The sequence below is a fragment of the Anas acuta genome, chromosome 3 (genome assembly GCF_963932015.1).
Source record: "Anas acuta chromosome 3, bAnaAcu1.1, whole genome shotgun sequence".
Taxonomy (NCBI): Eukaryota; Metazoa; Chordata; class Aves; order Anseriformes; family Anatidae; genus Anas; species Anas acuta.
The window spans coordinates 117189454-117215030 of NC_088981.1; the positions used below are offsets into that span (position 1 = coordinate 117189454).

The following is a 25577-nucleotide window of genomic DNA, read 5'->3' on the forward strand; positions in this document are numbered from 1 at the left end:
AAGGGGCTCTCACAAAACGGGCTGCGGCTCAGCCCCCCCCGCGCCCCTCTGGGACCCTTTTGGCACCCACTGGGGACCCTCGGATTCCCCAGGCCCCCCCTTGTTTTTTCCCTGCCTACCGTTTCCAGGGATCTGGGGGTTTGGGGGGCTGAGCCCCACTCCCCCTGCGCCCCAAAAGGTGCCAGGGGGAAACTGAGGCACGGAGGGGGTGAGGCTGATCCTGCTGGGGGGGAGCTCACTGCCCAGACCCCCCCACACACATGGAGAAGCAGGAGGCCACGGCGGGGGGGGGGAAGCAGACAATGCGGCTCTTTCAAAACCACCGCTGGAAAGCGCTGGGAACCGCTGGAAAGCCCTGGCGCCGGGGCTGGCGGGTGGAGACCAGCGGCTGCCGGCGAGGGCGAGGAGGTTTTGGGTGTCCCCAAGGGGGGTGCTGCTCAGCCCAGGACCCCCCCTGCAACAGGACGGGACGGGATGGGGCTGCCGTGAGCATCCTTGGGCGCAGAGAGCCCCTCGGGTCTTGCCCACCGGTGCTCCGAGCCGTGCCAGATGCTGGGTAAGGGGCTTTTAGCCATCGGTCAGTCCCCCCGTGAGGATTTTGGGGGATTTGGGGGGAATTGGGGGGGATTTGGGGGGATTTGGGGAGGCAGGGGTGGGATAAGGGACACTGCGCCCCAACAGCGGGGTGCCCACAGATGCTAAACGCATGGATCCTCCGCGCTTGGAGCTTGGACCCTGCCCAAAGCAGCCCCCCCCAAAAAAAAAAACAAAAAAAAAAACATCCCATCAGGGAATGCCCTGGCTGTGCTGCGCTTTGTCTGCAAAAATCCAATGCCCCCCACCCATCCCCTTCCCCCCCCGCCGTCCCCTTTTGAAGCTTCAGCCTCACCAGATGGGGAAACTGAGGCAGGGGCTCTCCATGGCACACCTCGCTGCTTCCCCCCCCCCCCCCCAATCCTGCAGCCCCCCCAGCCCCTGCCCCGCTCACCGCTGCTCTGGGCTTGGTGGCTGTCCCACGACGGGCACTGCCGGCGTCTCCGGAGGCTGGGGGCCGGCCCACGCTGCACACGCACACGCACACGCACGTGCACACGCACGCCGTGCTTGGCACCGGGCACGCCGTGCTTCGAGGGCTGGGGTTGCACACACAAGGGGGGGTGCACACCCCTGGGATGGGGGTGCTGTGAGCGAGGCCGGGGTGTTGGCTGCAGAGGGCTCAGCTTCAGCTTCACACGCGTGTGCACGGATGTGCCAGGCGTGCAGACGTGTGCTGGGCGTGCACACGCCTGCTTGGGGTGCATAGGTTTGCGTGGTGCTGCACACGTGTGCACACACATGGTCAGCATCCACACGTGTGCCCGGCAATGCACAGGCGTGCTCTGTGTGCACACATGCTCCGTGTGCACGCGTGTGCTCAGCATGCACACACGTGGATGCAATGCAGCAATGCACACATGCTCTGCATGCACACACGTGCTCAGCGTGCACACACATGCTCCGTGTGCACACACGTGTTCTGTGTGCACACACATGCTCTGTGTGCACATATGCCTGGCAGCACAGACATGAGCTCAGTGTGCACACACGTTCAGCAGTGCACACGCATCCTCTGCACACTCACATGTGCCTGGCGGTGTGCACACGTGCTCAGTGTGCATGCGTGTTTGGCGTGCATGGGCTACATGCATGTGCGTGCATGCATGTGTCTGTGCACGTGTACATGTGTCTGCATCTCATGCATGTTTCTGTGCATGCTTGTGCAAACGGACGCATGTTTATATTTGTGTGTGTGCGTGTGCTTGTACACACGTGGAGATCTGTGCTGTGCACACACGTAGCTGTGTGCATGTGAACAGCTACGGAGCTGTGCATGGTGGTGTGCAGGTGTTTTTGCATGTATGCAGACACGTGTGAGCATGAGCGTGTGTGTGCATGCATTTAAATTTGCATGTGTGTGTGCATGTGTGTGCATATGTGTGCATGTGTGTGCATGTGTGTGTACATGTGTGTACGTACGTGTGCATGCCTGCAGCACGCAGCACCCCTTCTCCCCATGCACCCCTTCCCCTTTCCACTCTGAACACCACGAATCCACTCGAGCTCTGCGTGGCCGGAGCCCGAGCAGTGCCACGGAGCCCCGAGCTCAGCCCCATACGAGCCCTCGGAGAATCCACGCCAGGAGCGGGCGGCGCTAGGACCCAGCGCGAGGCCACGGCCTGCGGGCAGTGGGCGTGGCCAGAGCACGAGGTGGGCGTGGCCATACCCCAAGGGGGCGAGGCTAGGGGGCGTGGCCACTGCTTGATTGACGTCCCTGGGGGGCGTGTCCTGAGCGCGGCGATCCAGAGGTCGCGGGTTCGAGTCCCGGCTCAGACGGTGGCTGTCCCCAATGTCGCGGCGGGCGGTTCTGTTCGATTTGGGCGGCGTGCTGTTCGGGCCCGGCCTGCAGCACCACCTGGGCTCCTGCGAACGGGATTGCGGCCTGCCCAGGTACGGTCGGGCTCGGTAGGGTCCGGAGGGTCCCGGACCCGAATTGGGGTTTTTGTTTTTTTTTTTTTCGCCCGCCCGCGCCGCTGTTGAACGCGGCTCGGCAGGAGAACCGTGGAGACGAGGTGGATTTTGTGTGTGGAGGCGCCGCCCGCGGTGGTTTGGAGGGAGTGGAGTCGTCGATGGGAATGGGACGAAATGGGGTGGGAATGGGACAAAATGGGATGGAATGGGACAAAATGGGAAGGGATAGGATGGGACAGGAGGGATAGGATGGGATGGGGATGGGAATGGGATGGGATGGGATGGGACAAAATGGGATGGGATGGGACAGGAGGGATGGAATGGAAGGGATGGGATGGAATGGGATGGGGTGGGATGGATGGGACGGGAGGGGATAGAAGGGGTTGAATGGGACAGAAGGAAAGGGACAGGATGGGAATGGGGATGGGATGGGGATGGGGTATAGGATGGGACAAAATGGGATGGGATGGGACAGGAGGGATAGAATGGGATGGGAGGGATGGGATGGGATTGGGGATGGGAGGGATGGGATAGGAGGGGATGGATGGGACAAGACGGGAGGGATGGGGATGGGATGGGACAGGGCAAGACAGAACAGGACAGAATGAGACAGGACAGGAGGGATAGAGTGGGATGGGACGAGACAGGACGAGACGGGACAAGACGGGACGGGATGGGATGGGACAAGACGGGACGGGACGGGGCAGGACGGGGCAGCCCGCCTGGCGGTGAGGCAAGCTGCTGACTCCTTTGGGGGAGCCTCGAGAGGAGGCAGCCGAGCCCCAGAGCCCCAAATGGGGTGCTCAGTGCGGGGGTCACACCCCGGAGCCCTTCCAATCCCCCTGCACCAGCACCCTGTGCAGCTGGGCACCCCCATCGGGCTCCCTCGGGGCCGTTTCACCACCCTCCCACCCCGCAGCACCCTTTCACCCTTGGCACCGCTCCCCAAAACGCTGCTGGACACAGCCCAAGCGGCTGACATCGGGTGTTTAACCCCATCCTGCCCCACAGCACCCCAAAAAAAACAGCACCCGGGCACCGCGCTGAGCCCTGAGGGACCCCCCTGCCCTATATCCCCGGGGTCCTAGGGCACCAAAAACCCCACGAGCCTGCCCCCAGCGGGTTCATCCTGCCCTTATCGCCCTGTGGCTGCGTGGGCACGGGGTTTTCCGTGTCTTTGTAGGGCAGGGAGCACCGGGGGGGGTGCCCGGGGGGTAGGGGTTCACCAACCGAACCCTCTCCCCTGCTGCTCTTTGGCCCGGTTACGGCGTGGCCGGGGTGAAGCAAGGCGTTAGGAAACACCAGGAGGACGCGGGGCAGGAGGAGCCATAAATTCCTCCCCTTATCAGGCGACGAGACGTTTATTTCCTTCACCTTATTAAATAATAAAATAAAAAAAAAAGGTGGCAGCGAGCCCGCTGGCACGAGCAGCGCCGCTTTATTTTAGGATGTGCTGCGCTGCCGGCGGCTCGGAGAGCTTTGTCCCGGAGCCAGCCGCCGGGATTTTATTTTATGGCCTCCCCAGAAGGCCCTTTGAGATCTCCTGATAGGGCAAATTACTCTTCCCCGAGCTGCAGCTTACAAAATACCTTTTTCTCTCTTGACATTTTTTTTTATTTATTTTTTTCTTTTTCCCCTGGCAGATCGGCCCCCGTCGCGTAGCCGGGGCGAAGTAATTGAGCTGCCACCCGAAATTAATGGGCAGCTCCGTAACGAGCAGGAGATGGAGAGGCCGGCTCCGCTCCCTGCATCCTCCCCATCCCACATCCTACCCCCCCCCAGCTTTGGGGTCTTTCCCTCCCCCTGATTTTGGGGTCCCCCCCTGGCTCCGGCACCCCCTGTCCACCGGCACCCCCTGTCCACCCCCCAGCTTCAGGGTTTTTCCCTCCCCATGGTTTTGGGAAGGCTCCAGCACTCCCTGGCCACCCCCAAGCTTTAGGATTTTTCCCTCCCTTTGCTTTTGGGGTCCCTACAACCCCCCCCGGACCAACCTCTCCTCCCTTTTTTTGCAGCAATTTCTTGCGGGATGTTCTGCTTGCCGGCGGCCCCGACAGCCCCCACGCCAAGCTGATGCGGGGCCAGATCACCCTGTCCCAGGTGAGCCCAGGGGGTGCTCCCGGCCCCCCCTCCGGATGGAGCCGCTGGAATTTTGCTGATTTTGCTGATTTTGCTGATTTTTTCATTTTTTCCAGCTCTTCTCGGAGGCGGAGGAGGGCTGCAAGCAGCGCGCCTCGGCCGCGGGCATCGCGCTGCCCCCCACCTTCTCCATCGCCCGGGCTTTCGAGGAGATGGCCACCAAGGGGGCCGTCAATGCCCCCCTCCTGCGAGCCGCCGGTGTGCTAAGGAGGAACGGTGGGTGCTGGAGGGGATGGAATCCCCCTTTTCCCAGCAGATCCCGTGGGTATGGGGGGTCCCCGGGTGGTCCGAAGGCACCGTCCCCACCCGGGACCCCGTGCGCCCCTGGGTTGTGATGTCCCCGCTGTGGGTCCCGCCTTGGGCTGGCCAAATTTTGGCTGTGCACATGTGGAAAAAGCCCAGAAAACGTCTTTAGTGCCTCGATTCCCCACGTGCAGCAGATTTGGGGTCACGCTGATTTGTCCCAGCACCGGAGCCTGATCCTGCTGCGCCCCCAGCAGCGGTGCCGCAGGGCGCACCGGGTCCCAGCTGGCCCCATAATAAGCCTTGGGGACAGGGAGAGCAGCCCTGTGGGGTGGACCCAAAGGGGTTTTGGTGCTCCTGGAGGGTTTTAGGGTGCGCTGGGTTTATTACCAAGCTGTCTGTGGTGCAGGCAGAGCCTTCAAAGCAGATTTTTAGGCTGTGACGCCCGAAAAAACAATCCCGCTTTTGCGCCGGGGAGCAGAGGTGGCATGAAATTAGGGGGGAAAAAGGGGGGAAAAAGGGGGAAAAAGGTGTTTGACCAATTCTGCCTTCCCCTAGGGTTCAAGACCGGTATCTTCACCAACAACTGGGTGGACGACAGCTCGGGGAGGCTCTTCACAGCCACGCTGCTGGGCGCGCTGCGCAGGCACTTCGACGTGGTGATCGAGTCGTGCCGCGCCGGGCTGCACAAGCCGGACCCCCGGCTCTACGCCCATGCCCTGGAGGTGCTGCAGGCCAAGCCGCAGGATGTAAGGACACCGATGGTGTCCCAGGGACCCCCAGGGACACCCAGGGACACCCAAGGACACCAAGGGGCACCCCTGGCACCCAAAGCCCTCGGTCGCTGCCTCGGGTGCCGGAGCCGTGCTCCTTGGAGAGCTCCTTGGAGAGCTCCCCGAGCCCAAGGACGTGGGTTTGGGGAGGGACGGGGCACCCAGGGGTGCCCCCAGCAGCAGCTTCTCGCCCTGGTTGTGCTCTAGGTGATCCTCCTGGATGACATCGGGGAGAATTTGAAGCCTGCCCGGGAGCTGGGCATGGCCACCATCCTGGTCAGGGACACCCAGACCGTCCTCAAGGAGCTGCAGGAGCTCTCGGGCGTGCAGGCAGGTAGCGGGGACGGGCACCCTGCCATCCCCTGGGGACATCCCGATCCCTCCCCGGGGTTCTGCAGAGCCGGCAGCCTCAGGTTCTGCTTTTTGGGGTCTGGGGGAGGGCTCGGTGCTGGAAGGGGAACCAAGCTGCAGCATTGGCTCCGCTCGCCCTCGTGCCTTGCTGCTGCCCCGAGGGATTTGGGGTGGCTCTGGGCGTGATGTGGTGCTGCTGGTGCACGGCTCCTGGTCCCGTTCTCCACCCCATGAGCCCGTCCCGTGCCCCGCAGCTTCTCCACGAGGACGAGCCCCTGCCCACCGCCTGCGACCCGGCTGATGTGAGCCACGGCTACGTCCCCATACGGGTAAAGTTGGGGGTGTTCACCCCGGCACCGCGTGCCAAAACCCACAAATAGGGTTCTGAAGAGGGCAGGAGCACCCAAGGGTGCCCCTAAAGCTGGTGCTGGGTGGGGCAAGCTGGCTGAGGGCTCCCCACCCCCTGCAGCCCGGCGTCCAGCTGCACTTCGTGGAGATGGGGCAGGGCCCCCCCATCTGCCTCTGTCACGGCTTCCCCGAGGTCTGGCTGTCCTGGCGCTACCAGGTAGGGGCACGCAGGGATTTGGGACCCCCCCTACGGGCACGGGGATGGTTTCGTGCCCCTCCTGCCCCCCCCAATTCCTGCCTGCCCCTGGGGGTGCCCATTTTCTGCTCGCCCCCCCTAGATCCCCGCGCTGGCTGACGCTGGGTTCCGCGTCATCGCCTTGGAGATGAAGGGCTACGGGGAGTCCACGGCACCTTTGGGTGAGCTGACCCCATCCTGACAGCTTCGGGGGGGGCTGTGGGTGCCCCCCGGGACTTTTCCAGCCCCAGTCTGCTGGGTCAGAGGGCGCAGAGCTGGATTTTTGCGGCTGCAGTGACCCAATTTGCTGTTATTTTTCACCAAACGGGTGCCGCCTGGTGCTGCCCAAAGCTCCTGGACCTTGGGAATTTTGGGGAAGGGGGGGGGGTGGAGAGGGAGGTGGGGGGGGCTGCTGCTGTCATGGCCCCCCTGTATAAGCGCTACCCCAAGGGGAATTTGGGTTTCCTACAGATATAGAAGAGTATTCCCAGGAGCAGATCTGCAAGGTGAGGCGCTGCGGGCGCACGGGCGAATATGGGGAGGGGGGGGGCTGTAGTTGGAGCCCCCACCCCAGGGCCTGTGGGGCATGGCTGGGGCTCTGTCCCTTCTCCGTCTCACCTTCTGCCCCTTCCCTCCTGCAGGACCTGGCGATTTTCCTGGATAAAATGGTGAGGAGCCCCACAGCTTGCGCCCCCTCCCCGTGCCCGGCCGGGGGTCTTCCTCCCCTTCTGCTCCCCCGCGGGGCGGGGGGGATTCACGTTTAGCTCCATTGGCCCCAAAATTTGAGGTTTTAGGGGGCTTTGTGTGAGCATGGCAGGGCCCCAAGTAATTTTGGGGTCGCCAGCACCCCGGGGTCCCCCACGGGAAGGGGGCTGAGTGGCAGCACGGGACCTCACCCCCCCCCCCCTCCCGCCAGCATCCTCGGGGAGCTCTTGCTGCTGGAAGGGAATTTTAATTACCTTTCTAACTCGTCAGCTAATGAGGAGCCGGCTGCTGAGCTGCCCTTTTAATTGGGTTTGTTTGGAGGCCCCCAAGGGGGGAACGGGACGGCGGGGAGGGAGGCGAGTGGGAAGCGCGGTGCCAGGCGGGATGCGCCCACCCCAATCCCTTGGGGGGCTGCATCCCGAGCCCTGGGGGGTCCCCCCCCCCAGCCCCTTCCAGCCAGCTCTGCCCCCTTCTCCATCCCCCTTTGGGTAGGTTCCCAATTAACGGGGCAATTAACGGGGTGCTCCGTGTCCCCAACCCTTTTTGCTGCTTTGGAGGACGGCAAAGCTCCTCTCCACGCTGGGGGCACCGCCTGCTGCTTGGTTTCTTTTTTTTGGGGGTTATTTTCATTGGGATGCTCACTTTGGGGACCCGCTCGTGGTTTCCCCTTTTGTCCCCCCCCCCCTCAGGGCATCCCTCAAGCCGTCTTCATCGGCCACGACTGGGGCGGCGCGGTGGTGTGGCACATGGCCCTCTTCTACCCCGAAAGAGTGAGGTGGGTCGGCACCGTGCTGCCCCTGTGGGGCCGGCGTGCATCCCTGCGGGGATCACCCCAAATCCGGCCCCGTTTTGTGCCCTCCGACCCCCTGCATTGGGCTTTTTTTGCTCCCCGTGATGCCGCAGGGCTGTGGCCTCGCTCAACACCCCCTACCGGCCCGCGGACCCCAGCGTGGACATCGTGGAGAAGATGAAAAGCATCCCCACTTTCGATTACCAGTTCTACTTCCAGGAGCCGGTGAGAAAGGAGGGGAAATTTATCAATTTGATCATTTTGGCTCAAAACCCCCCCTGTGGAGGAAGGGAGACGTGCCCGTGCTGGGCTCCCCAGCTCGCGTGGGCATCGCCTGCCCCATGGCGAAGCTGCTGCCCCCTGGGGCTCTCGCTGTGTGTCCCCCCCCCAAAAAAAAAAGCCCCCTGTCCCCGTGCTGTGCCCCCCAAGCACCGGGCTGGGCTCGGTTTCCCCCGCAGGGCGTTGCGGAGGCAGAGCTGGAGAAGGACGTGGGGCGCACGCTGAAGGCGCTGATCCGCTCCACCCGCAAGGAGGTAGGAAGGGGGCTTGGGGGGGGGGGATTTGGGGGGGGTTACTAGGATTTAGGGGCGGCTTGGCACTGCCCCAGTGACCCTCAGGCACTCTCCATCCTCTCCAATTGATGCTGGCGTGCTGCCATCAGTAGGGACCAGAGTGAACCAGGGCAGGGGAAGCGCTCTCCATCCTCCCCGTGGTGCCATCGTTTTGTCCAACCCTGGAAATTCATCTCTTGGTCCAGGGCAGAAACCTTCCAGGTTTCCGGGGAGGGGGGGTGCAGAGGGCAGGAGGAATTGAGGAGGGGGCAAAAAATATTAAAAAAAGGTGAAAAAAAAGGAAACAAAAAGGGCCACGAGCTCTCTCCCCGCAGGACCGCCTGCCCTCCGCGCCCCGCTTCCTCGGCATCCAGGAGCGAGGTAGGGGCTGAATTTTGTTTTTTTTGGGGGGGGCACAGCTCTAGGGGTGGTCGCATCCATCCGGGCGCTTTGTGCCGCAGGGGGGCTGCTGGTGGGCTTCCCCGAAAACCCCCCGGAGAGCCTGATCCTGCACGGCCCCGAGCTGCAGTACTACGTGCAGCGCTTCCAGAAGTCTGGGTTCAGGTAGGAGATGGAAAAAGGGGGAGGGCTGGGGGGGTGTCCCAAACCCCCTGTGGGGTTTTGGGGTGGGGGGCAGCGGGTACCCCAACGCCTCCAGCCCCGTTTTCTTCCTCGTCCCCAGGGGTCCCCTGAACTGGTACCGGAACATGCGGCCCAACTGGCGCTGGGCGCTCACCGCCAAGGACAGGAAGGTGGGGACGGATCCTGTGCCCCCCCGCCCACAGGAGAAGGGGTATGGGACCACCGCCGTGCCCCTCGCCCACCCCCTTTCCCCCTGTTTCTCCCCTCCTGCCCCAGATCCTGATGCCCGCGCTGATGGTGACGGCGGGGAAGGACGTGGTGCTGCACCCCAGCATGAGCAAGGGCATGGAGGAGTGGGTAGGTGCACGGCCCCCCCACCCCCCCCGATGTAACAGGACCTTAAAAAAGGGGGAAAAGCCCCCGGGAATCCCCCTGGAAAAGCCCCCAGGGGGTGCCTGGGAACCATGCTGGGACCCCTGGGTTTGGGGAGCTGTGGGTCAAGGAAGGGGATAAGCGGGGAGGGGGCAACATCTCCTTCCCAGAGGGGGGTGGAGGTGATGTGGGGGGGGATTTATCCCCGCTACGAGGCGGGGGGGCAGCACATCACGCCCCCTCGCTGCCCCCCTGCAAGGTGCCGCAGCTGCGCCGGGGTCACCTGGAGGAGTGCGGCCACTGGACGCAGATGGAGAGGTACCAAAAAAAGACCCCCCCCCCCGGGGGCTGGGCACCCCCCCCCCCCCAGTGCCACCAAAATCCATCTCCAAACCCCAATTTGTGCCCTTCCTGCCAGGCCGGCGGCGCTGAACAAGATCCTGGTGGAGTGGCTGGAGGGGCTCCCCCCCGACGTGGCCATGCCCAGGGGGTCCCGGCTGTGAGCGGGGCTGGGGGCGGACCCCCCCCACAGCACCCCAAATCCCCCCCCCTTCTGCTCCCTGCATCGCCCCCACCCCGTCCCGGGGGGCTGCCCGTGCTCCGGGGGTGTGCTCAGAGAGGTTTGGATGCACTGGTGAGAATTAATGCTGCTGCCAAAATCGCCCCCCACCCCCAAAAAATAAAACCCAAAACATGGAGAAATAAAGCACAAAGCGACCCGAGGGGCTCCCATCGACTCTCGGCGTGGGTTGGGGATGTGCCAGCCCCACGTCCCCACAGCACCGGGCTCAGCCCTTCCCTACAAATTCCTCCGGGGCCATCCCGAGGGCTGGGGCACCCCTGGAGATTCTCTGCTGGCTCGTAAGAGGGTTGAGCCCCTGCTGCTTATCCCCCCCCCCCGCTACTTGGGGCGGCTTGGTGCCGCAGCATCCCCGGCGTCCCCGAGGTGCCAGGGCTCTCCTCCTCGTGCCTGCTGTGCCGTTTTCCTCAGCTCCAACCCCTTTTTCTGGCCCCAGCAGAAGCTGCGAGCAGACAGCCGGGGCGGCGTGAAGGAGCGGGCAAACACGCTTGGTATTTCCCCCCCAAAAAAACCTCTTCCTCGGCTATTTTCAGCGCAGGATTTGCGGTTTGTCCGTCTGCTCACCCCGGCTCATCTCCCTTCCAAGCACCTCTGGCTCTGCCCACGAGCCCCCCGAAATGCTCAGCACCCCGGGCGCGGATCCGCGCTGGGGGGCACCCCTGAGAGCTGTGGGGTGGGGGTGCCAGCAGGGCCCCCCCAGCCGCTCCCTCCGGCTCCCCATAAATCCACCGGCGAGCTCTGGCTCTCTTCCTCTCCCCATCCTGCTGGCTTCCTGAGCTGTTTTGGAGGCTGCTGCTGGAATATAAAAGCCGGGAGCGACAGCCAGAGCCTGCCCAGAGCCTCGCAGAGCAAGGTGGGGGCTGCCAAGGGGGCCCCAGAGCTGGCACCAGGGTTGGCTTCGTCACTTGTTTTGTCGGGGGCGTTTGCAGGAGAGCAAAATGCAGCCCGAGGGGCACAGGGAGCCCCCCAGCCCCTCCTGCAGTCCCCCCCCTGGGTGCTTGCACCCATCGGGGGGCTCTGGAGCTGCAAGCGCACCGTGCCCAGGTCCCGTGCCCACCCTGGGGATGGCTCCCGAGCCCCCTTTCCCTCACTGCACACCGTATAAAACCCCCCAAATTCAAAGCAAGGCATTGCTCTGGCAGCCCCCCCGTCCTGAATTCCAACCCAGGCTCCCTGACCCCTCTCCTGCAGCCTTCAGCCCCATGGGTGCGGGCATTTTTGGGTCCCTTGGGCGCACTCATCCAAGGTCCCCTGGGCGCACGCATCCTCAGCACGCCTGGGGAGCTCTGAGGCTCTGCAGACGGGTGGATGGGGTTAGCCCAGAGCGACCCCCCCCAGCACAAAGGCGCCCCACAGCCCCCAGACCCTAAGCAGATGTGGGGCTGGGTGGTGGTGAGTCCAAGGGACCCCATCCAGAGCCATGCAAACGCCCCCAGAAAGGCACCGGGTGCCCCTGGGTTTGCATCACAGGGTTTTTTTTGGGGGGGCTGCAGGGCACCGAGCCCCCACAGCGGGGTTTGAGCAGCCGGGTTAGGGGGGGGACAGGCAGGTAGGAAGGCTTCAGCTGGGCTGGGGTGGGAAGAAGCACCCCGAAATGGATCCATAAAATTTTGGTGAGCACTGATGAAGGCATCGAACCAGCCACATCCTCGTAATGCCCCACGGCCGATGTCCAGCTCCTCGGGGGGGTCACCAAAGTATCGAGAAAGCAGAAAATGTGAGGGAGAAGCCGGGGGGGTTTCAAGTCCTTGATTCAAGGAGCAGAGGCTTGAAAGAAATTGCCTTGGCACGAGGGGCAGCTCACAAAAGGTCGGCTTCAGAAGAGAAAAATCTTTGTGGTTCCTGCTCCATAAATCCAAACCTTCAAGAACAAGGGAAAAAAAAAAAAAAAAAAAGTATATTAGTATCGAGAAGAAAAATCATTGCGTGGCCCTGGGAGAGTGGAGACTCAGCGGTTTGGCCTTGGCAAAGAATAAATCCAGCCGGGGGAGGGATTTGTGCACCGCTTGGGTGGTGGTTTCAGGCCACCCCCGCCTGACCTTGTACCTCGCCACCTGCCCCTCAGCCTCGTGCCAGATTTGTCCCCGTGCATGGGAATTAAAGCTGGGATTCCCATTATTTATCCCCTGCTAGTTTCTTTTTTTTGGTCCCCCTTGGGACCCACATGGGCATGGGGTGCATGCACCGGGGCGTGGGGTGCAGGTGTTTTGGGGATGCTCCTGCCCCATGCGTGCCAGGGTTGGGCTGGAAAATGCACATTTCCTCCGGATTCTCCTTAAAAATGAGCCTGCAGTGAAAAATATCGACTCTGCAGGGGGAAGCAGTGAACCACAGGCGTTTTGGGGCATGGCTCAGGCTGCCCCCGAGCCCCCAGCCAAGGCTCAGCCCTCGGCGCTGTTAAATTACAACCCTGGGGGCTGCTTTGGGGAAGCTCGGGTAACCCTATGGGGCCTGGCTCCATCTCCCAGCGGGGTTTTGCCCCTTGGGAGGGTGCCACGGTGCTGGGCAAAGTGCGAAGGCAGCAGGGCCACTGATCCACAGGGGGCACAGGGGGGGTCCTGGTGTGTGTACGGGGTCACAGCCCCCCCGGGACAGCCCCAAAACCCAGCTCCCCACAGCAGGTGACACTGGTCCAAGGGCCCCATCCCACTGATACAGCACAAATAAAGCAATTACCAGGGGAAGGAGAAAGAGGATGAAGTCCTCGGAGGCGGAGAGGCAAGAAATAAAGAATAAAAGCCGCCCATAATTCAATTTTATCTTTTATTTTCAAATGGACAAGCAAGAAGGAGGGGAAAAAAAAGAAAAGCAGCCGCTTGCTGCCAGCGCTCAAATCGCTCTCACCTCCCAGACCCTCGGAGAGCTCTGCGGCAAAGCCAAGCCCCAGACCCCGTCTGCACGGGGAGGGGGTCGCGGCTCTGGCAGACCCCTCGCGTGCTCCAGCCACGAGCCAGCAGTTTGGGCAAACCCCCAGGTTCAATTTGGGACCGTGGTGGAATTGGGGAACATGTCGCGGCGTGGGAACGTGGTGCAAGTTGGGGACGCATTGCAGTTTGGGAGCGTGGTGTAACCGAAATGATTCTCTGATTCCCCGATGCTCTCTGATTTGGGAACTCTTTGCAATTGGGGAAGGTGGTGCAATTTGGGGACACATTGCAATTTGGGGATGCATTGCAATTTGGGGACGTGGTGCAATTTGGGGACACGTTGCAATTTGGGGATGCATTGCAATTTGGGGACGTGGTGCAATTTGGGAACACACTCCAATTCGGGGGCACATTGCAATTTGGGAACGTGGTGCAATTTGGGAACACATTGCAATTTGGGGACGCACTGCAATTTGGGGACACGTTGCAATGTGCGAATGAGATGTGACAGTGAGGAAAACAGCTGCAAAGGTCGGAAATTTTTGCAGGTTTCCTGAAAATAAGCTTTTGGAGAGCAGCCCGGAGCAGGACCCCAGGGCTGTGCCAGCAGCTGCAGAGGCGCCGCAGCGGCTCCTGTCTGCAGGCACTGCCTGGCCCCGGGGCTGAGGAGGAGATAAACCCAAGGGGATTGAATCCTGCCCTGCCCGGGGTCTGCAGCAGCAGCACCCAAGCCAAACTCTGCAGCAATTGCTCCAGGAGGGAGGCGCGCAGCATGCCTGGGCAGCTCCCATCCCACCCAACCCTTCCCTGATTCACAAAGACACTCAAAAAAAAAAAAAATAATAATCAAAACGGCTTCACCAGCTGGCAAAATGCAACAGCCCCCTCCCCTTGTTCATTTATTGATTTATTTAATCAAAGGAATCCCTGCTGCTCAGTGGTAAACTGACCCAAGCTGGGTCACCCCCCTTGGGTGCCAAAAGCGTGCAGGGGAGCCACATGTGCACTCCCCCCCCCCCAGCTGCTCTGTTAATGAATAATCCCTCGGGCTGTTTTTGGAGGCTCTGCTGACCTTTGCGCCTGCTGGTGCAGCACTTGGCCCCAGAGCTGTTAGCTGGAGGGGTCTGACCCCAATCAGCTGCCCCCTCCCCGGGGGCGCCGATGCGGGCAGGAAGATGTGTGGGCGAATTACTCATTAATTTGCTCTAATGCGGGCAGGAGAAGAGTGGCGGGGGGCTCGGGAGGAGCTTTGAAGGGAGACGTGGGGACCCCTGGAGAGCTCTTGGTGCGGGGTCCGTCGCAGGCTCCTGCTCTGTAATTAAGCAGCAATTTTCCCCTATTAATAATTGCGTGCGGGAAGGGACGGGTGTCCCAGGGTGTCCTGAGCCCCCCGTGGGTCACCTTGCTGCGGGTGCTGGCGGCTCGGGTGACTCGTTATCATCCTCCCTTAATGAGGGGCCAGCTTTCTTATCACCAAAGCGCAGCCTCGCCGTGCAAGCGCCGCTCCTCGCTCGCCCCATCCGTCCTTCAGATGAAAAGGGGCGACGGGGGGGGGGGGGGGGGGGGAGCTGCTGCCAGCCCCTGCTCGGGTTCTGCTCACGGGGAGCGAATTTTGGGTGCACGGTGAGCGTATGAGGCGTGGTGGAAGAACTCAGTGCGCGTGGAGAGGTGATGCTGGAGGCCAAACCTGGCTCCCCATGCCCACACCGCTGGGTATCACACAGCCCCCAGACCCCCCAGACGTGGCAGGATTTTTCCCTATTGCCCCTTTTGGCTGCTGCTCCAGGGAATGCCGTGCCTTCACATGGAGGAATCTCCTCCCAGAGCCCCAGGGTTCGCAGCAGCCCTGTAGGACGAGCCCTGCTCCCCCCCACCTGCCTGGGGGCGAAGGGCGCAGCCCCTCTCCTCCCCCTGCAGAGCTCGGTGGGTGCGGGGCTGTTACTCATTGACCCCAGGCTTGAGGAGCAGCTGCTCACCAACCCAGGCAGCAGGAGCAGCCCCACATCGCCCTATATCACCCTACATCACCCCACATCGCCCCACATCACCCCACATCGCTGCCCCCATCACCCCGAATCACCGCCCTGCATCATCGCCCCACATCACCCAGCCTCGTCACCCCACATCGCCGCCCCACATCACCCCCACATCCCCCCACCTCCAGCAGCAGCTCCAGGAGGCCGGCAGCATGGTAAGGGGGAGCCCACCCAGCTGGGGGGGTGGGTTTCGGGGTGGGGAGGGAGGTGCAGGCGTGTGAAGGGCTTTATTTATTGTGACCTTCGACGGGGATTTAATAGCAAATTAAATGATGGGATGAGAAATAAGGAAGGTTGATCAGGAGAGGGGGGAGGGAAGGCAGCAGATTCCTACGAAATAAGGTCAGGCTCCGGCTGCTGAGCAGGAATGTTTTTTCTAGTTTTTTTCTAACCCACAGATTTCTGATTTTTCCTATTTTTTTCCTATTTTTTTCTATTTTTTTTTTCCTATTTTTTTCTAACCCACAGATTTTTTTCTGAGCCTGCCTGCTCCCCCTGTCTCTGAACTCAGGCAGCCCCCTTGCCCCAAGGGCTCCAATCTCCTTTTGGGAGATTTGCAAAGCCTTCGGGGGAGGGATTGGGACATTGGGAAGGGGGCATTGGGGTGGCAGGGGCTGGGACCCCCCTGGGAGAGCCCCTGCTGCTTCTTGGGGAAGTTTGGCCAGATTTGGGGTCTTTGCACAGGAGCTGAATGCATAGGAGGGAGGGGGGGAAGGAAAATGAGATGAGCTGGGACATGTCTGCTGGGGCAGCACGGAGCAGGGAATCACTGAATCCTGGAGTGGTTTGGGTTGGAAGGGACCCGAAAAAATCACCTCCTTCCAGCCCCCAACCCAGGCTGCCCCCAGCCCCATCCAGCCTGGCCTTGGGCACCCCCAGGGATGGGGCACCCCCAGCTCCTTGGGGCAGCCTCCACCAGGGCCTCACCACCCTAATCATAAATAATTCCTTCACCATCTCCTCTGGGGCTCGGTTCCTGGCCCCATATTGGCTCCTTCCTTGCCCAAGTCCCATCCAGGCCGGCCACGGGCAGGGGGAAGCAGACCAGAGGAGAAGAGGCCATGGAAATGGGATGGGCAGGCCTCCATCTGTATTTATGTCCATATATATTTCCCTGAAGGGCCACACGAAGCGGGAGGGCAGGGCTCTGTGTGTATTTATGTCCATAATGTCCCCAGTATGGGCCTGGCCTCCTGCAGCAGGCCCAGTGGCCTGTTCATGTCACCATTGGGACCCCATGGATTTGGGGTGACCCCTGAGACCCCAAAGGGTCAGGCCTTGGGGAACCTGGCCCCGGGAAGAGAGGTTTTGATGGGGAAATGGGGCTGTGTGTAGGGCATTGGGGGGGTTTCTGGGGGGCACTGCTTCATTTCTTGGATTTGGTTTTTCCAGGTTCACGGCCAAGGAGGAGTCAGGTTCCAGAACTGGGCCAAAACCTACGGCTCCTGCCCGGAGCTCTACTTCCAGCCCACCTCGGTGGAGGAGGTCCGGGAGGTAAGGGGCAGGCACCTGGAGAAAGCAGGCAGGGAAAAAGTACGACCCCACAGGGTGCCCCAATGGGTTATCACCATTTTGGGGTGGTCCCGAGGGCTGCGTCAAGAGGGGTCTGGGCTTTGGGGTGGTCCCAAGGAGGGGTCTGGGCTCTGGGGGGCGAATTTTTCAACCCCATTGGGTGAATTTTGAGTGTAAAGGTGGTGTCGGAGGTGAGGGTGGAGGTGGGGGTCTCTGCCCTTCTCCCTGTGTCCTCTGCAGATCCTGGAGATGGCCCGGCAGCGGGGCAAGAGGGTGAAGGTGGTGGGGGGCGGCCACTCGCCTTCCGACATCGCCTGCACCGACGACTTCATGATCCAGATGGGGAAGATGAACAGGATCCTCAAGGTGAGATCTGTGGTGGGCCGGGTGGTCCTGAGCCATTTTTGGGGTGGCCACCGAGGGCTGGGCACTGCACCGGCACCACCACACCTGGGGCAGGGGTCGGGAGGGGAATTTTCCTAAAGCAACCCCTGAAAAATGCTGGCAGGAGACAGGGGAATGGGCATTTCCCCCACAAATGCCAGGAGCCCTCTGGCAGCTCGGCCTTTCCTGGCGTGCTGGATGCAAGCTTGGAGAGGTGCTTTTGGCACCCGTCTGGGAGCTGGGTCCGCGTGGCACGCGGCTCTCCTGTCGCCTCGGGAGGAGCAGCGTGCCATGGCGAGCTCCTCTTCTGCCTGTCCCCGTGCCCCGTCCCTTGCAGGTGGACAAGGAGAAGCAGCAGGTGACGGTGGAAGGCGGCATCTTCCTCTCGGATCTGAACGTGGAGCTGAGCAAGCACGGGCTGGCCCTGGCCAAGTGAGTGGGACGCGTGCGTGGGGCTGTCCCCGGGTGTCCCCCAGGTGCCCGTCCTTGCCCCGGGTCAAATGGTGGGAACACAGCAAATTGGGGCTGCTTGGAGAGCTTTTACAGCAGAATGGGGTTTTGGTTAGAAATTAGGAGGAAATCCTTCCTGGTGCAGGCTGCCCCAGGAGCTGGGGGTGCCCCAGCCCTGGGGGTGCCCAAGGCCAGGCTGGATGGGGCTGGGGGCAGCCTGGGCTGGGGGCAGGGGTCGTGCCCATGGCAAGGGGCTGGAACCAGGTGGGCTTTAAGGTCCCTTCCAACCAAAACCATTCCGGGATTCTGTGATTGCATGAATAAAATCAAAGCTCCTCTCCTTTGAACGGGGTGGAGGCCGACAACAGGCAGCTCTAGGAGGCCGAAGGAGGCTGAATTTGGGCTGGAAATGAGTTTTTGACAGCAAATGGCAATCAAACGTTGGAATATCCTAGAAGGGGTGTGGGAGAATCCTCTCCTTGTGTTGCTTTGGGATATCTGCTGTCCTGAGGAGGAGGCTGAGGTGCTCACCCAACCCCTTTGCCCGCAGTCTGGGAGCCGTTTCCGAGGTGGCAGCAGCCGGCGTGATTGGGACGGGGACGCACAACACCGGGATCAAGCACGGCATCCTCCCCACCCAGGTGAGACCCGGGGGATGGTTTCGATGCAGGGACATCGACCGGTGCCTGCGGGGATCGTCCCTGCTCTGGGGCTGGTCAGCCTGACCCAGAAAGGACCCTGTAACCCCAAAAAATAGTTTGTACCAAAGGAAAAGCAGTCCTAATATTGGAGCTTACTCCAAAACCAACTCTCAGCAGTGCCCAGGTTGGTTTTTAATTAAACAGTTATGAAAATGCCCCACTCCTAGCTCAAAACCTGTATGGTGACCCCACTAATGGGTGTGGGGAGGTGAAGGCACTTCGGGAAGATTTATTTCTTCAGCTCATGGCTTTTCCTAGCAGCCCCCAGCCGTGAGATTTGGGGTGGATGCAAGATTTGGGGCTGGTGACGGGACACCAGCTGGAGTGCTTGCTGATGTCTCTCCTCTCCTCCTGGCAGGTCGTAGCTCTCTCGTTGCTGACGGCCTCGGGGGACGTCCTGGAGTGCTCTGAATCCGTCAATTCGGACATCTTCCAGGCCGCCCGCCTGCACCTCGGCTGCCTGGGCGTCGTGCTCACCGTCACCTTCCAGTGCGTGCCCCAGTTCCACCTGCACGAGGTGGCTTTCCCTTCCACCCTCACTGAGGTAGGGCTCCCTGGGGCTGGGCAAAGCTCCCGGCAGGAAAATTGGGCAGAGGGGAGCCGGGCAAGAGGGGGGAGCCGCAGGGGAAGGCACAGGGGTGAAGCTGCTCCCTGAAATGGTCCTAGAGCACCTTGTGCTCTCAGTCTTACCTCCATCCCTTCTCGTGCGTGAGGGCTGCCTGGTTTTGGGATGGGCTTCTCCACCTCCCAGGGTTTCAATCTTTATTTTTTTTTTTGGGGAGCTGAATTTGAGAGGAACCACGCTGGGAATGAGAAATCCCTTCTCAGCGCCCAGCCACAGAGCTGCATGGAGCCCCACGGTGGAAAACTCCCTTTAAATGGTTTCCCATGTTGGCAAACTACTGGCCTCAGCTGTCTCCGTCTTACCAAAGGTCCCAATCACCTCGACTGGGGTGTATGGCACTGGTGGCTGCCCCATCCAGATCCTTCAGAGAGCCTTTTGAAGGCCCCGCGGGCATTTTTGGAGAGCAATTCCGAGGAACCCTTCCACCTGGGAACACATCGAAACCAACTTTCCCCATTTCTGCCATTATATGAACTCCTCCTAATTCTGGCTGCGTTTCCTCAGAGCCCTCCCACCCCCATGGTGCCGGGATGTTGGATGGGGCGAGCTCCTCAATCGGGTGCTGAGCACCCCATGGTTGGCTCCGAGCACCATGGGCACCCCCATCATCGGGGGGCTAAAACCAAGAGCACGGCACCACCTGCACGTAGACCCCTGGGAGTCCTGGTCCTGGTGGCCTCCCAACACCACGGGGCTCGCTGGAAGGAGTTACCTCGCTGGATGGGGAAACCGAGGCACAGCATCCAGCAGGAAGGAAAAAAACAGTGGTGATGGAAAGCAAATGCTCCTGGAGCTTGGATTTGAGTCAGCTTCTGGTTGTCTTTGTCCTCCTGCATGGTCTGACACCCCCTCTGGTGCGTAAACCTCAGCGGCACCTCCAGCCGTTGTCTCATCCCAGTTCCCAGTCCCACAGGTCCAGTTCCAGCCCTGGCCAACGACAGCACAAAACTTGGTTGAGCTGGGCTCATGAAAAATGGATGCTCCCGGGACTGAAGCAGCAGGATTCGCTGCAGGATTGATCAGCAAGGCTTGGAGAAGCGTTTGCTTTCATCCTCAGCCAGGCTCGGGCACCTCTCCTCAGCCCAAATCTCACATTATCTCCAAGTGACCGAGGTTGGAAGGTGCCTCTGGAGCCACCTGGTCCAGCCACAGCATGCCCTCTCCGTTCCCCCCGGGGCACCAGGGGTGTGCAGGGTGGCTTGGCACTGCCCTGGAGCTCTCCTAAGGACAGATCTCGCCTCGAGCAATAGCAGGGTGCCAGCTGGAGGAAGGTTTTACACCTCCTAATCTGCCTTTTAGCGAGGAGCTGGAGCCTTGTGCCGAGCAGGGGCCAGGCCGAGGGCATGCCCTCGGCCCCGCGGGGCCGGCGTGTCTTTCCCCGTCCCTCGGGGCTGTCAGGAGGGCGAAGCAGGAATGCACTCTATAAATATTAATGCTATTATCAATCCCCCGTCGTCGCTGCTCCTCGCTCACTTCCAGATCTCCAGGCTTTCATGTCGAGCCGCCCAGCGAAGCGGAAGAGAATAATGGCAAGGGAGCAGGTTGCCTGAAATATTTAAGCCCGAGTTATCTAAGACGTTGCAAATAATACATGTGTCAGAGGAGCCGGGCTTGGATTTGCGGTTATGTAAGATCTGCATGCCTTCTTTCCTGGCCTCGTGATCGTCTCCATCCCTGGAATATTCCCAGCTGCTCTGGCTGCCCATGGTGACCAGGATCAAGGCGCAGACAAGGGGGGTTCGTGGCACACCTGAGGCCACCCGAGCCCCGTGGTGTGTCCCGTGTCAGCATGTCCCAAATCCTTGGGGCACATCCCTTGAGCCCAGGTCCCCCACGGCCACCCGGTGCCCAAATCTTTGTGCATCCCCTCGCAGTGCAGGGCCTGACCTGGTCCCTCCTGGGCTGGCGTTGCCCTTGGTGCATGGAAGATGATCTTCCAGGGGGGTACAGGCAACGGGGAGAGGCTCAGCACCCACCTCCTCCCCCAGACCACGAGCTCCCCGTCTCTCCTGCTTTGCTCTGATGGACAGCACAAGGCAGGCAGCGTGCTCTGACCCGGCCTTTGCGCAGCAGAGGGGTTTGTTCCGGGAGGGAAGCGAAGCTCAGCAAATCCCCCGGGGTCTCTTCGTGCTCCAGGGCCATCTCCGTTGCGTGTGTTGGCCACGTAACAGCGCCAAGATTTCCGCTGCCAACCTCTGCCTCCAGCCCAGGCGGCCGGCAGCGTCCCCAAGGACTCCCGGCCAGCTCGCTGCCCTCGGCTCTGCTGCAATTAGCCTACAAAGCCGACGGCTTTATTTTCTTCAGACCAATCTGACTCTATCAGAGGGATCAAAGGAGCACATTTTAAAGGTCGCCCTGCTGGCAATTTGATTTTTTTTTATTTTTTTTTTTGGCTCGGGAAGACGAGCAGGATCACCTTGGGAAGGCTGCAGAGCGCTGCACCCTTCTTTCCACCACTTCTTTTAGCTCCTCGGTGCACTTGTTCCTTACACTGAGGGGGTCAAAACGCGTGGTCGTGGCTCCTGCCTCTGCTTGCACAACCCTCTGTTCCCGTGGGGAGGCAAGGAGCTGGAAATAAGGATTTTTCCAGCCAGAAAATGGGCTGCGTTGGGACCTTCTTGGAGAGAGCTCGTGGCTCTGCGAGCAGTGCAGATGTGATGGCAGCAGCGTTTGGTTGTTAATTAACACTAATTGCCGTCCCACCAGCACCACGCGAGTGCACGTTGGCTGTAACCTTACGGAGGGGTCACAGCAAAGTGCTGGGTGCTAAAACAGCCGGGCCTGCTGATTAATAGCTTGTTAATACCAACTGGAATAATACCATCTGGAAGCAAGCAGCCCTGACCTCCCCGGGGTTACGTCCATGGGTCACTGCTCCCTGCACGCTTCCCCCTTTATGTCAAGCAAATTCCTGGAGCAAAGCCTCTGGGTTGTCTTTGAGCCTTTCTGCTAAGCTGGAAGCGGTGGAGGAGGAGAGGAGGGGAGAGGAACTGGGGACGGGGAGGCTGCTTGAAAAGCGATGGAGAGCACCGTGCCCAGGGTGAGCACGCGTCCTCGCCATCCTTGCACAGAGCAGGGACGAGGGCTGGTGTGCCTGCCCATTTCTGCAGGAGCTGCTGGGTCAGGCAAAAATTTCCTTGGGGATTTCCTTTTCCATGTCCCTGGGACAAGGCTGAGCTTGTCCTGGGGCTGCAGCCACCCCCAGCCCCGTCACCGGCATCGTCCCGGCTGTCACCTCCCCGCTCCTCGCTGTCCTCGGCTGCCAGCAGGCAGCTCGCCCACGGTGTCTTTAAAGAGCTGCCTTTCCTAAAGCTCCTTTTTGTGTCTTTATGAATAATTTGGTGACTCTGCATTCGGAGCAGGGGACACCTCTGGGATGGGGCCGTGCCGCACATCCCGGCTGTGTGTGTGTCCCGGCTCCCTCCAGGCCCCGTTCCCTCTGGTTTGCTGCAGGTGCTGGATCACCTGGAGGACCACCTGAAGAGATCCGAATATTTCCGATTCCTGTGGTTCCCGCACAGCGAGAACGTCAGCGTCATCTACCAGGACCCCACCAACAAGGCAGGTGCTGCCAGGCCCGAGCAGGAAGGGAGAAGGGGAGTTTGGAGACGTGCCCAAAGCTGCATCCCTCGGCACGGCCACAGCTGGGGCTCTGCAACCCCTCAGCACCCCCCTCCCAAAGCCTGTTCTCGTTCTGGGACTGGATTTTGGATTTTCTGGCCCTATTTCCTCACGGGATGGAGATCTGGGGGGGGTCCTGGGGTGCCCTTCTCCAAACCCGTGCTCCCCAGTGGGGTGGGGAAGGATGCAGCCCCTGCCCGTCCATAATGACCATCATCATCATCCTCTGCTTGGCTTTGTAGCCCCCCTCTTCCTCCGCCAGCTGGTTTTGGGATTATGCCGTTGGCTACTACCTGCTGGAGTTCCTGCTCTGGATCAGGTAGGGGCACCATCTGGGCAGTGCCCAGGATTTGGGTGGGTTTTCTCCAGGGTTTTTTTTTCCTCATCCAGCTCCGTCCCCTGCACCTCTGCGCAAAGATCTGTGCTGCCGGGTGTCCCCGGGATGGTGGCAGGGCAGGGCTGTGTCCCTCAGCACCCCATCCAGCCACCCCTGGGAGGAAGAGGATGAGGAAGGTTCCCTGCTCCCCTCCTAGAGGGTTCCTGTGCAGGGCTGGAGCTGATGCTTGGGGCTGCACTGCCCTCTCGTGTGCACACAGCAGGAGCAGCGTGCCGAGGTTTTGCAGCAGAGAGAGAGCTTTTAGCCAAAAAAGTCCTGAGCCCCAGGGTGGGCTCCAGCCCCATTCAGGGGGCACCCCCTTTGCCCAGCACCCCTGGGATGAGATTTGGGGGCTCCGCAGCTGCCTCCCTGCCCTGGCACCGGGGTCTCACCTCCCGCTCTCCCCCCGCAGCACCTTCGTGCCCAGCTTGGTGTGCTGGATCAACCGCTTCTTCTTCTGGCTCCTCTTCAGCTCCCGGGTGGAGAACGTTGCTGTCAGCTACAAGATCTTCAACTACGAGTGTCGCTTCAAGCAGCACGTGCAGGACTGGGCCATCCCCATGTAAACGGCTCCGCAGGCCACCCCAAAACCCCAAACGCCGTCCCCTGCCCGTGCTCTGCCCCAGCTCATGGTGCACGGAGCAGGAGCAAGGCCCTGGGGAAAGGCTCCTGGATAGTGGCACCATTGCCAGCTTCAAACATAGCATGGGGACATTTGCCACCCTTGTCCTGGGGCACCAATTCCATGTCACACCACATCCCGGGGCACACAGCGATGGGAGGGGGGCGCTGGGACATTCCCTGAGTTAGCATGGGGCCAGGGATGGAGCTGGGGGGGTTGAACCCAAAGGGATCTGGCGTTAACCGTGCCGCTCCTGGGCAGTGAGAAGACGAAGGAAGCCCTGCTGGAGCTGAAGGCCGCCCTGGAGAACAACCCGAAGATGGTGGCCCACTACCCCGTGGAGGTGCGCTTCGCTCGGGGGGACGGCATCTGGCTGAGTCCCTGCTTCCAGCGGGACAGCTGCTACATGAACATCATCATGTACAGGTGAGCTGCAGCTCCCTTCCCTTCCCTTCCCTTCCCTTCCCTTCCCTTCCCTTCCCTTCCCTTCCCTTCCCTTCCCTTCCCTTCCCTTCCCTTCCCTTCCCTTCCCTTCCCTTCCCTTCCCTTCCCTTCCCTTCCCTTCCCTTCCCTTCCCTTCCCTTCCCTTCCCTTCCCTTCCCTTCCCTTCCCTTCCCTTCCCTTCCCTTCCCTTCCCTTCCCTTCCCTTCCCTTCCCTTCCCTTCCCTTCCCTTCCCTTTCCTTCCCTTCCCCTGCTGCCCTCAGAGCCCCCCAGTGCCACCCCCTGCCATGGGCACGACCCCTGCCCCCAACCCAGGCTGCCCTCAGCCCCATCCAGCCTGGCCTTGGGCACCGCTGTGATATTTCCAAGAGGGTTTCCATCTCTTGGTGCTGGCCAAAAAGCCAGCAACAGGTCCCTGGGGTTGCCCTTCTCCCCTGGGGGAGCATTTTTTGGGGGGAGGGTGTGCGATCCCCTCCACGGCCCCCGATGATATCCCCCCTGCCTGTCCTTTAGGCCCTATGGGAAGAACGTGCCCCGGCTCAACTACTGGCTGACCTACGAGGGCATCATGAAGAAGTACGGTGGGAGACCACACTGGGCAAAGGTAGAAGTGTCCTCACGTTTCGGGGGGGGTCCTTCTCTCGTCCCTTGGTGGGGGCTTTGTGGCTGGGAGAGGCTCAGAGGAGAGCCCCAGAGGGAGATGGGTGCCCCGAGGAGATGCGGTGCAGCCCCTCTGTGTGTGGCTTTACCCAGGGGGGCTTCCTGGCAGGCTGTACCCACGGGCAGCCCCCTCTTTTTTCTCTCCCCCAGGCCCACAGCTGCACCAGGAAGGACTTTGAGAAGATGTACCCGGCCTTCCCCAAATTCTGCTCTGTCCGTGAGAAGCTGGACCCCACGGGGATGTTCCTGAACACCTACCTGGAAAAGGTGTTCTACTGACAGCACGGGGATGGATGGGGTGCTGCAGGGGGTGGGGGGGAAACCAGCCATCAGCCCTGGCTCTCAGGACACCCCAAAAGCTCACGGTCCTTGGTGGCTGCGCCCCCAGCTCTGGTCTGTGCCCTCTGATGGGTGCTGGCTCTGATCCACGAGCTGGCAGGGCTCTGCGGTGCCTGGAAACCACTCCTCGTGGTCACTCCCTGTCCCCCCAAAATGTGCCCACCCCAAATGTCTCCCGTCCAAGCCAAGATCTCAATAAAAACCTTTCTTCCAGCAGAGCCAAACGGTGTGTGCTCAGCCCCGACGTGCGTGCAGTGGAGGTGCCCAGCCCTTGGGGACCGGAGAAGGGGTTTGGTGTCCCAGGTCAGGGCTGGGCACGGGGACTGAAGCCCATAGCATGGCCTTGGATGGTTCCAGTGGGGCAAGGGGACAAGGGACACCAAGGGCGGCAAGGCAGGGGACAAGGGACACCAGCGACAAATCATGACACCTCCGGGGTTGCTCTTGCTGGGCGTTGACAACGCATTTATGGGCAGAGGGGTTTTGACTTTCGGCACCTTCAGCTGGCACAGGGTGTTCCTCGTCCTCTGGGTCCTGCTTGTTTCAGCTTCCCTCGACCCTGGGCAGGTGCTGTGGCCAAGAACTGGCCACAGAAGTGTGAATTTTGTGTTTATTTTGCTGCTCGAGCAGGTGGTGGGTGCACCAGCGAGGCAATGGCTGAGCTGCTGTAGGGGAACACGGGTGTCACTGCTGGTCCCCACGAGCACCAGGGGACAGGGACAGGGACACATGTCCCTTTCTTGGGGAGAAAAGGCACGGGGGCTCCTG

General features: G+C 61.1%; 2 protein-coding genes across 5 annotated transcripts; both read left to right on the forward strand.

Annotated features, from left to right (window-relative positions):
* Window positions 1–287: 287 nt before the first annotated feature.
* EPHX2 (epoxide hydrolase 2) lies at window positions 288–10316 on the forward strand. 3 transcript variants are annotated; one of them, XM_068679038.1, is made up of 19 exons: window positions 288–556; window positions 4521–4605; window positions 4701–4860; window positions 5446–5636; window positions 5868–5990; window positions 6266–6340; window positions 6481–6576; window positions 6698–6776; window positions 7066–7100; window positions 7236–7262; window positions 7989–8074; window positions 8203–8314; window positions 8548–8622; window positions 8976–9021; window positions 9102–9204; window positions 9323–9392; window positions 9499–9579; window positions 9854–9912; window positions 10013–10316. In XM_068679038.1, exons 1-19 carry the CDS (start codon window positions 303–305, stop codon window positions 10095–10097), a joined length of 1842 nt encoding a protein of 613 aa, XP_068535139.1. In that variant the 5' UTR covers window positions 288–302; the 3' UTR covers window positions 10098–10316. The 3 variants fall into 3 exon arrangements, with proteins under 3 accessions (XP_068535139.1, XP_068535140.1, XP_068535141.1); XM_068679039.1 differs by lacking the exon at window positions 288–556 and adding an exon at window positions 2324–2487; XM_068679040.1 differs by lacking the exon at window positions 288–556 and adding an exon at window positions 4123–4180.
* Window positions 10317–14973: 4657 nt separating this feature from the next.
* LOC137854986 (L-gulonolactone oxidase-like) lies at window positions 14974–25027 on the forward strand. Of its 2 annotated transcripts, none has more exons than XM_068679044.1 (12): window positions 14974–15232; window positions 16470–16571; window positions 16830–16955; window positions 17311–17405; window positions 17974–18064; window positions 18483–18668; window positions 22203–22310; window positions 22613–22689; window positions 23159–23308; window positions 23630–23794; window positions 24324–24414; window positions 24621–25027. In XM_068679044.1, exons 1-12 carry the CDS (start codon window positions 15230–15232, stop codon window positions 24747–24749), a joined length of 1323 nt encoding a protein of 440 aa, XP_068535145.1. In that variant the 5' UTR covers window positions 14974–15229; the 3' UTR covers window positions 24750–25027. The 2 variants fall into 2 exon arrangements, with proteins under 2 accessions (XP_068535145.1, XP_068535144.1); XM_068679043.1 differs by lacking the exon at window positions 14974–15232 and adding an exon at window positions 15285–15419.
* The last annotated feature ends 550 nt before the right edge of the window (window positions 25028–25577 follow it).

Coding starts and splice junctions, on each gene's coding strand:
- EPHX2 (XM_068679038.1), top strand. CDS start 303: ATGCGGCTCTTTCAAAACCACCGCTGGAAAGCGCTGGGAACCGCTGGA. Junction 7,101..7,235: donor CCCAGGAGCAGATCTGCAAG/GTGAGGCGCTGC, acceptor TCCCTCCTGCAG/GACCTGGCGATTTTCCTGGA. Junction 9,913..10,012: donor CACTGGACGCAGATGGAGAG/GTACCAAAAAAA, acceptor CCTTCCTGCCAG/GCCGGCGGCGCTGAACAAGA.
- LOC137854986 (XM_068679044.1), top strand. Junction 22,690..23,158: donor GAGTTCCTGCTCTGGATCAG/GTAGGGGCACCA, acceptor CTCCCCCCGCAG/CACCTTCGTGCCCAGCTTGG. Junction 23,795..24,323: donor ATGAACATCATCATGTACAG/GTGAGCTGCAGC, acceptor CCTGTCCTTTAG/GCCCTATGGGAAGAACGTGC.